This window comes from Oncorhynchus masou, unplaced genomic scaffold (genome assembly GCF_036934945.1).
Source record: "Oncorhynchus masou masou isolate Uvic2021 unplaced genomic scaffold, UVic_Omas_1.1 unplaced_scaffold_8034, whole genome shotgun sequence".
NCBI classification, from domain to species: domain Eukaryota; kingdom Metazoa; phylum Chordata; class Actinopteri; order Salmoniformes; family Salmonidae; genus Oncorhynchus; species Oncorhynchus masou.
In genome coordinates, this window is record NW_027014507.1 from 1 (window position 1) to 10,934 (window position 10,934).

General features: G+C 49.4%; 1 protein-coding gene across 1 annotated transcript; it reads right to left on the reverse strand.

Moving 5' to 3' along the window:
* Nucleotides 1-441: 441 nt before the first annotated feature.
* LOC135537510 (glutamate receptor 2-like) lies at nt 442-10,715 on the reverse strand (the record flags this gene model as incomplete). Its single annotated transcript, XM_064963648.1, has 2 exons — nt 442-638; nt 10,469-10,715. Coding segments are annotated over 2 exons (444 nt in total), but the record flags the coding sequence as incomplete, so codon positions are not given.
* Between the last annotated feature and the right edge of the window lie 219 nt (nt 10,716-10,934).

Genomic DNA, 10,934 nt, shown 5'->3' on the forward strand with positions numbered 1-10,934 from the left:
CCTGGTCCATGATGTCTTTAACCGAGTCTTGCTCACAGTCTAGACACAGATAGACAGACAGACAGACAGACCGACCTGGTCCATGATGTCTTTAACCGAGTCTTGCTCACAGTCTAGACACAGATAGACAGACAGACAGACAGACCGACCTGGTCCATGATGTCTTTAACCTTGTCCTGTTCACAGTCTAGACACAGATAGACAGACAGACCAACCTGGTCCATGATGTCTTTAACCGAGTCTTGCTCACAGTCTAGACACAGATAGACAGACAGACAGACAGACCGACCTGGTCCATGATGTCTTTAACCGAGTCTTGCTCACAGTCTAGACACAGATAGACAGACAGACAGACAGACCAACCTGGTCCATGATGTCTTTAACCGAGTCTTGCTCACAGTCTAGACACAGATAGACAGACAGACAGACAGACAGACCAACCTGGTCCATGATGTCTTTAACCTTGTCTTGTTCACAGTCCAGAATGACTCTCCTCTCCTTTCGTATCTCCAGGTCTTGGAACATGGAGCGATACGCCTCGTCCTTTCTCTCATCCTTCAGGTTGCCTACGTTGATGGCTGTTACAATCCACTTCCTCTCTGCTGCTGTATCCAGGATCACTTGCAGGGTGGACAGACCTACACATACACATATATAGACACACAGCAGGTTAGAAAGGTAACTGGGGCTAGGGTCATGGTAGGATAGAAAGGTAACTGGGGTTAGGGTCATGGTAGGATAGAAAGGTAACTGGGGTTAGGGTCATGGTAGGATAGAAAGATAACTGGGGTTAGGGTCATGGTAGGATAGAAAGATAACTGGGGTTAGGGGCTAGGGTCATGGTAGGATAGAAAGGTAACTGGGGTTAGGGTCATGGTAGGATAGAAAGGTAACTGGGGTTAGGGTCATGGTAGGATATAAAGGTAACTGGGGTTAGGGGCTAGAGTCATGGTAGGATAGAAAGGTAACTGGGGTTAGGGGCTATGGTCATGGTAGGATAGAAAGGTAACTGGGGTTAGGGTCATGGTAGGATAGAAAGGTAACTGGGGTTAGGGTCATGGTAGGATAGAAAGGTAACTGGGGTTAGAGTCATGGTAGGATAGAAAGGTAACTGGGGTTAGGGTCATGGTAGGATAGAAAGGTAACTGGGGTTAGGGTCATGGTAGGATAGAAAGGTAACTGGGGTTAGGGTCATGGTAGGATAGAAAGGTAACTGGGGTTAGGGGCTAGGGTCATGGTAGGATAGAAAGGTAACTGGGGTTAGGGTCATGGTAGGATAGAAAGGTAACTGGGGTCATGGTAGGATAGAAAGGTAACTGGGGTTAGGGTCATGGTAGGATATAAAGGTAACTGGAGTTAGGGGTTAGGGTCATGGTAGGATAGAAAGGTAACTGGGGTTAGGGTCATGGTAGGATAGAAAGGTAACTGGAGTTAGGGGTTAGGGTCATGGTAGGATATAAAGGTAACTGGGGCGAGGGGTTAGGGTCATGGTAGGATAGAAAGGTAACTGGGGTTAGGGTCATGGTAGGATAGAAAGGTCACTGGGGTTAGGGTCATGTTAGGATAGAAACTACTACTGTAGGAGTCTAGGAGACTGTATGAGACTGTAGGACACTGGAGGAGACTGGAGGAGACTGGAGGAGTCTGGAGGAGACTGGAGGAGACTGTAGGAGTCTAGGAGACTGTATGAGACTGGAGGAGACTGGAGGAGTCTGGAGGAGACTGAAGGAGACTGGAGGAGACTGTAGGAGTCTAGGAGGAGACAGTAGGAGACTGTAGGACTCTGTAGGAGTCTAGGAGGAGACAGTAGGAGACTGGAGGAAGCATTGGAGCCAACATGCACCAGCGTCCCTGTGGAACAACATTTTGTAGAGTCCATGCCCCAACGAATTGAGGCTGTGGTGAGGGCAAAAGGGGGTGTACAGTACTTGATGTACCAGTACACCCCCTGGACAGGACACTAGTCTATCTCCTGTTTCTGTAGTGAGACAGCTTGATGTACAGTACATCCCCTGGACAGGAGGCTAGTTTACCTCAGGGCCTTACCACCTATCTATCTCCTCAGTACATCCCCTGGACAGGAGGCTAGTTTACCTCAGGGCCTTACCACCTATCTCCTTAATGCTGAGTGCCAAGCAGAGGCATCAGGTCACTTTTAGAGTCTATTCATACCAAACACCCAACATTTCAATGTCAGGGCAGACACTTTAACCACAAGGCCACTGAGTTGGTATGTATATATAATATTGAGTTGCATCCCTCCCTCTTTAACTCCAACCCTGTTCCTGGAGAGAGACCCTCCTGTAGGTTTTAACTCCAACCCTGTTCCTGGAGAGATACCCTCCTGTTATGTACTTGAGTGAAGACCCAAAAGCGGTTTTAACAGAAAACAGAGTTCTTTAATGAAAAAACAGGAATGGCATAAATCCTCTTCCAACGTAGTCAATGGAACAAAAGAACGTAGTATAATGCAGGATGCACCTGCCAGGCAGACTCCGACAGGATAGGACAAGGTGGAAGCAAACGGGACGACAGCTTGCTTCTGGCATCAAAAAACACAAACAAGAATCAGACACTGAAAGTAGCAGGAACAGAGAGAGAAATAGAGACCTAATCAGAGGGGGAAGAGAGAACAGGTGTGAAAGAGTGAATGAGCTAGTTAGAGGAGATGTAGAACAGCTGAAGAATGAGAGACAGAGAAGGTAACCTAAAAAGACCAGCAGAGAGAGACAGAGTGAAGAGAAAGGACAGGAACAGACATAACAAGACATGACAGTACCCCCCCACTCACCGAGCGCCTCCTGGCGCACTCGAGAGGAAACCTGGCGGCAACGGAGGAAATCATCGATCAGCGAACGGTCCAGCACGTCCCGAGAGGGAACCCAACTCCTCTCCTCAGGACCGCACCCCTCCCAATCCACTAGGTACTGATGACCACGGCCCCCGGGCGCATGTCCAAAATCTTACAAACCCTGTAGATGGGTGCGCCCTCGACAAGGATGGGGGGGGGGGGGACGAGCGGGGCGCGAAGAACGGGCTTAACACAGGAGACATGGAAGACCGGGTGAACGCGACGAAGATAGCGCGGGAGAAGAAGTCGCACTGCGACAGGATTAATGACCTGAGAAATACGGAACGGACCAATGAACCGCGGGGCCAACTTGCGAGAAGCTGTCTTAAGGGGAAGGTTCTGAGTGGAGAGCCATACTCTCTGACCGCAACAATATCTAGGACTCTTGGTCCTACGCTTATTAGCGGCCCTCACAGTCTGCGCCCTATTACGGCAAAGTGCCGACCTGACCCCCTTCCAGGTGCGCTCGCAACGCTGGACAAAAGCCTGAGCGGAGGGGACGCAGGACTCGGCGAGCTGAGATGAGAACAGCGGAGGCTGGTACCCGAGGCTACACTGAAAAGGGGATAGACCGGTAGCAGACGAGGGAAGCGAGTTGTGGGCGTACTCTGCCCAGGGAGCTGTTCTGACCAAGACGCAGGGTTACGAAAAGAAAGACTGCGTAAAATGCGACCAACAGTCTGATTGGCCCGTTCGGCTTGCCGTTAGACTGGGGATGAAAGCCGGACGAGAGACTGACGGAAGCCCCAATCAAACGGCAAAACTCCCTCCAAAATTGAGACGTGAACTGCGGGCCTCTGTCGGAAACGACGTCAGACGGAAGGCCATGAATTCGGAAAACATTCTCGATAATGATCTGAGCCGTCTCCTTAGCAGAAGGGAGCTTATCGAGAGGAATGAAATGAGCCGCCTTAGAGAATCTATCGACAACCGTAAGAATAACTGTCTTCCCCGCTGATGAAGGCAGTCCGGTGATAAAATCTAAAGCGATGTGAGACCACGGTCGAGAGGGAATGGGAAGCGGTCTGAGACGGCCGGCAGGAGGAGAGTTCCCAGATTTAGTCTGCGCGCAGACCGAACAAGCGGCGACAAATCGACGCGCGTCACGTTCCCGAGTGGGCCACCAGAAACGCTGGCGAATGGAAGCGAGCGTACCCCGAACGCCGGGGTGGCCGGCTAACTTGGCAGAGTGGGCCCACTGAAGAACGGCCGGACGAGTAGGAACGGGAACGAACAGAAGGTTCCTAGGACAAGCTCGCGGCGACGGAGTGTGAGCGAGTGCTTGCTTTACCTGCCTCTCAATTCCCCAGACAGTCAACCCGGACAACACGCCCCTCAGGGAGAATCCCATCGGGGTCGGTGGAGACCTCAGAAGAACTGAAGAGACGAGATAAAGCATCAGGCTTGGTGTTTTTGAGCCCGGACGATAAGAAATAACAAACTCGAAACGAGCGAAAAACAGAGCCCAACGAGCCTGACGCGCATTAAGTCGTTTGGCTGAACGGATGTACTCAAGGTTCCTATGGTCAGTCCAAACGACAAAAGGAACGGTCGCCCCTCCAACCACTGTCGCCATTCGCCTAGGGCTAAGCGGATGGCGAGCAGTTCAGCGATTACCAACATCATAGTTACGTTCTGACGGCGATAAGCGATGAGAGAAAAACGCGCAAGGATGGACCTTGCCGTCAGAGAGAGAGCGCTGAGAAAGAATGGCTCCCACGCCCCACCTCTGACGCGTCAACCTCAACAACAAACTGTCTAGAGATGTCAGGTGTAACAAGAATAGGAGCGGATGTAAAACGATTCTTAAGAAGATCAAAAGCTCCCTGGGCGGAAACGGACCACTTAAAGCACGTCTTAACAGAAGTAAGGGCTGTGAGGGGAGCTGCCACCTGACCGAAATTACGGATGAAACGACGATAGGAATTAGCGAAGCCCAGAAAGCGCTGCAGCTCGACGCGTGACTTAGGAACGGGCCAATCAATGACAGCCTGGACCTTAGCGGGATCCATCTTAATGCCCTCAGCGGAAATAACGGAACCGAGAAAAGGGACAGAGGCGGCATGAAAAATGCACTTCTCAGCCTTCACATAAAGACAGTTCTCCAAAAGGCGCTGGAGGACGCGTCGCACGTGCTGAACATGAATCGAGAGAGACGGAGAAAAAATCAGGATATCGTCCATGTAAACGAAAACAAAAATGTTCAGCATGTCTCTCAGGACGTCGTTAACTAGTGCCTGAAAGACAGCTGGAGCGTTAACGAGGCCGAAAGGAAGAACCCGGTATTCAAAGTGCCCTAACGGAGTGTTAAACGCCGTCTTCCACTCGTCCCCCTCCCTGATGGGCACGAGATGGTAGGCGTTACGAAGGTCCAATTTGGTGAAAAACCTGGCTCCCTGCAGGATCTCGAAGGCTGAAGACATAAGAGGAAGCGGATAACGATTCTTAACTGTTATGTCATTCAGCCCTCGATAATCCACGCATGGGCGCAGGGACCCGTCCTTCTTCTGAACAAAAAAAAAACCCCGCTCCGGCGGGAGAGGAGGAGGAGACTATGGTACCGGCGTTGAGCGAAACCGACAAATAATCCTCGAGAGCCTTACGTTCGGGAGCCGACAGAGAGTATAATCTACCCCGGGGGGGAGTAGTTCCCGGAAGGAGATCAATACTACAGTCATACGACCGGTGTGGAGGGAGAGAGTGGCCTTGGAACGACTGAACACCGTGCGCAGATCGTGATACTCCTCCGGCACCCCTGTCAAATCGCCAGGCTCCTCCTGTGAAGTAGAGACAGAGGAAACAGGAGGGATAGCAGACATTAAACAGGTCACATGACAAGAAACATTCCAGGATAGGATAGAATTACTAGACCAATTAATAGAAGGGTTATGGCGCACTAGCCAGGGATGACCCAAAACAACAGGTGTAAAAGGTGAACGAAAAATTAAAAAAGAAATGGTTTCGCTATGATTACCAGAGACAGTGAGGGTTAAAGGCAGCGTCTCACGCTGAATCTTGGGAGAGAACTACCATCTAAAGCGAACAAGGCCGTGGGCTCCCCTAACTGTCTGAGAGGAATGTCATGTTCCCGAGCCCAGGTCTCGTCCATAAAACAGCCCTCCGCCCCAGAGTCTATCAAGGCACTGCAGGAAGCAGATGAACCGGGCCAGCGGAGATGGACCGGAAAGGTAGTGCGTGATCCAGAAGGAGAGGCCTGAGTAGTTGCGCTCACCAGTAGCCCTCCCTTTACTGATGAGCTCTGGCTTTTACTGGACATGAGGTGACAAAATGACCAGCGGAGCCGCAGTAGAGACAGAGGCGATTGGTGATTCTCCGTTCCTTCTCCTTGGCCGAGATGCGGATACCCCCAGCTGCATAGGCTCAGCATCCGAGCCGGCGGAGGAGGGTGGCAGTGATGCGGCAGGTGGCAGTGATGTGGAGAGGGGAGCAACGGAGAACGCGAGCTCCTTTCCACGAGCTCGGCGACGAAGATCAAACCGTCGCTCTATGCGAATAGCGAGAGCTATTAAGGAGTCCAGACAGGAAGGAACCTCCCGGGAGAGGATCTCATCCTTAACCTCGACGAGGAGACCCTCCAGAAAACGAGCGAGCAAAGCCGGCTCGTTCCAGTCACTAGAGGCAGCGAGAGTGCGAAACTCAATAGAATAATCCGTTATGGATCTATTCCCCTGACATAGGGAAGACAGGGCCCTGGAAGCCTCCTCGCCAAAAACAGAACGGTCAAAAACCCGTATCATCTCCTCCTTAAAGTCCTGATACTGGTTAATACACTCAGCCTTCGCCTCCCAGATTGCCGTGCCCCACTCACGCGCCCGTCCGGTAAGGAGAGAAATGACGTAGGCGATGCGGGCTGCGCTCCTGGAGTAAGTGTTGGGCTGGAGAGAGAACACCACATCACACTGAGTGAGGAATGAGCGGCACTCAGTGGGCTCCCCAGAGTAACACGGCGGGTTGTTGATCCTGGGCTCTGGAGACTCGGAAACCCTGGAAGTGGGCGGTGGATCGAGGTGGAGTTGGTGAACCTGTCTTGTGAGGTCGGAGACTTGGACGGCCAGGGTCTCAACGGCATGTCGAGCAGCAGACAACTCCTCCTCGTGTCTGCCTAGCATCGCTCCCTGGATCTCGACGGCGGAGTGAAAAGGGTCCGGAGCCGCTGGGTCCATTCTTGGTCTGATTCTTCTGTTATGTACTTGAGTGAAGACCCAAAAAGCGGTTTTAACAGAAAACAGAGTTCTTTAATGAAAAAACAGGAATGGCATAAATCCTCCTCCAACGTAGTCAATGGAACAAAAAGAACGTAGTATAATGCAGGATGCACCTGCCAGGCAGACTCCGACAGGATAGGACAAGGTGGAAGCAAACGGGACGACAGCTTGCTTCTGGCATCAAAAAACACAAACAAGAATCAGACACTGAAAGTAGCAGGAACAGAGAGAGAAATAGAGACCTAATCAGAGGGGGAAGAGAGAACAGGTGTGAAAGAGTGAATGAGCTAGTTAGAGGAGATGTAGAACAGCTGAAGAATGAGAGACAGAGAAGGTAACCTAAAAAGACCAGCAGAGAGAGACAGAGTGAAGAGAAAGGACAGGAACAGACATAACAAGACATGACACCCTCCTGTAGGTTTTAACTCCAACCCTGTTCCTGGAGAGATACCCTCCTGTAGGTTTAAAAAAAGTGATTTGCACTTATTGCACCAAAATACGTTCATCTCTAGGAGACAGAACGCGTCTCCTTCCTGAGCGGTATGACGGCTGCGTGGTCCTATGGTGCTTATACTTGCGTACTACTGTTTGTACAGATGAACGTGGTACCTTCAGGCGTTTGGAAATTGCTCCCATGGATGAACCAGACTTGTGGAGGTTTACAATTTTTTTTCTGAGGTCTTGGCTGATTTATTTTGATTTTCCCATGGTGTCAAGCAAAGAGGTACTGCGTTTGAAGGTAGGCCTTTAAATACACCTCCAATTGATTCAAATTATATCAATTAGCCTATCAGAAGCTTCTAAAGCCATGACATCATTGTCTGGAATATTCCAAGCTGTTTAAAGGCACAGTCAACTTCGTGTATGTAAACTTCTGTTTATGTATGTGTGAAAACAGGTTTACCTTATTTACATACGTATTCAGAACCTCTGAGACTCGAAATTGAACTCAGGTGCATCCTGTTTCCATCATATCAAATCAAAATCAAATCAAATTTAATTTGTCACATACACATGGTTAGCAGATGTTAATGCGAGTGTAGCGAAATGCTTGTGCTTCTAGTTCCGACAATGCAGTAATAACCAACAAGTAATCTAACTAACAATTCCTAATCTACTGTCTTATACACAGTGTAAGGGGATAAAGAATATGTAGATAAGGATATATGAATGAGTGATGATACAGAGCAGCATAGGCAAGATACAGTAGATGGTATCGAGTACAGTATATACATGTGAGATGAGTATGTAAACAAAGTGGCATAGTTAAAGTGGCTAGTGATACATGTATTACATAAGGATGCAGTCGATGATATAGAGTACAGTATATAGGTATGCATATGAGATGAATAATGTAGGGTAAGTAACATTATATAAGGTAGCATTGTTTAAAGTGGCTAGTGATATATTTACAACATTTCCCATCAATTCCCATTATTAAAGTGGCTGGAGTTGAGTCAGTGTCAGTGTGTAGGCAGCAGCCACTCAATGTTAGTGGTGGCTGTTTAACAGTCTGATGGCCTTGAGATAGAAGCTGTTTTTCAGTCTCTCGGTCCCAGCTTTGATGCACCTGTACTGACCTCACCTTCTGGATGATAGCGGGGTGAACAGGCAGTGGCTCGGGTGGTAGATGTCCTTGATGATCTTTATGGCCTTCCTGTAACATCGGGTGGTGTAGGTGTCCTGGAGTGCAGGTAGTTTGCCCCCGATGATGCGTTGTGCAGACCTCACTACCCTCTGGAGAGCCTTACGGTTGAGGGCGGAGCAGTTGCCGTACCAGGCGGTGATACAGCCCGCCAGGATGCTCATCTCATGTTTGAGATGTTTCTACAACTGGATTTCTACAACTGGATTTGAATCAACCTGTGGTAAATTCCATTGATTGGACATGATTTGGAAAGGCATACACCTGTCTATATAAGGTATCACAGTTGACAGTGCATGTCAGAGCAAAAACCAAGCCATGAGGTCGAAGGAATCGTCCGTAGAGCTCCGAGACAGGATTGTGTCGATGCACAGATCTGTGAAGGGTACCAAAACATTTCTGCAGCATTGAAGGTCCCCAAGATCACATTGGCCTCCATCATTCTTAAATGGAAGAAGTTTGGAACCACCAAGACTCTTCCTAGAGCTGGCCGCCCGGCCAGCTCTACAATCATGGGAGAAGGGCCTTGGTCAGGAGGTGACCAAGCACCTGATGGTCACTCTGACAGAGCTCCAGAGTTCCTCTGTGGAGATGGGAGAACCTTCCAGAAGAACTACCCTCTCTACAAGTCTTCACCAATCAGGCTTTTATGGTAGAGTGGCCAGACGGAAGTCACTCCTCAGTAAAAAGGCACATGACAGCCAGCTGAAGGCAGATAAAGGACTCTCAGACCTGAACTGGCTCCCCTACTACTACCCACTACCGTTGTGTCAGATAAAGGACTCTCAGACCTGAACTGGCTCCCTACTACTACCCACTACCGTTGTGTCAGATAAAGGACTCTCAGACCTGAACTGGCTCCCTACTACTACCCACTACCGTTGTGTCAGATAAAGGACTCTCAGACCTGAACTGGCTCCCTACTACTACCCACTACCGTTGTGTCAGATAAAGGACCGTGAGAAACAAGATTCTCTTGTCTGATGAAACCAAGATTGAACTCTTTGGCCTGAATGCCAAGCGTCACGTCTGGAGAAAACCTGGCACCATCCCTACAGTGGCAGCATCATGCTGTGGGGATGTTTTTCAGTGGCAGGGACTGGGAGACTAGTTAGTATCGAGGGAAAGATGAACGGAGCCAAGTACAGAGAGATCCTTGATGAAAACCTGCTCCAGAGTGCTCAGGACCTCAGACTAGGGTGATGGTTCAACTTCCAACAGGACAACAACCCTAAGCACACAGCCAAGACAACGCAGGAGTGGCTTCGGGACAAGTCTCTGAATGTCCTTGAGTGGCCCAGCCAGAGCCCAGAACTCGATCGAACATCTCTGGAGAGACCTGAAAATAGCTGTGCAGCGACACTCCCCATCCAACCTGACAGAGCTGGAGAGGATCTGCAGAGAAGAATGGGAGTAACTCCCCAAATACAGGTGTGCCAAGCTTATATAGCATCATACCCAAGGAGACTCTAGGCTGCCAAAGGTTCTTCAACAAAGTACTGAGTAAACGGTCTGAATAGTTATGTACATCTGATATTTGAGTTTGTATTTGTAATAAATTTGCAAACATTTCTAAAAACCTGTTTTTGCTTTGTCATTATGGGGTATTGTGTATAGTTTGATGGGGGGAAAAACAATTGAATCCATTTTATAATAAGCCTGTGACAACAAAATGTGTAAAAAGTCAAAGGGTCTGAATACTTTCTGAATGCGCTGTATGAATAGATGTATATGTAGCAGACTCACCTCTGTCACTGTCATAGAGGTAGGCGAACTTGTCCCACTTGTAATACTCCACTAAGCTGACCAGAGGTCCCTTGATGTCGGGTCTCATCTGAAGGACAAACTGATTGAGTCCATCAGCAGGGAACGACGGTGTGATGAAGGACACGTGGAGGGTCTCACAGAAAGACGTGATGGTGTTCACACTCTTCTTGTCATAGAAACCAAAGATGGCATAGACACCCCTGGAGAACTGGGAACAAACTGCATAGAGAGAAAGGGTGGGTGGGGGGAGAGAGAGAGAGATGGGGAGGGGAGGGGGAGGGAGAGGCAGAGAGAGAGAGGGTTGGTTAGCACCATGCTAATCCCATCACTAGCACCATGCTAACCCTATCACTAGCACCATGCTAACCCTATCACTAGCACCATGCTAACCCTATCACTAGCACCATGCTAACCCTATCACTAGCACCATGCTAATCCCATCACT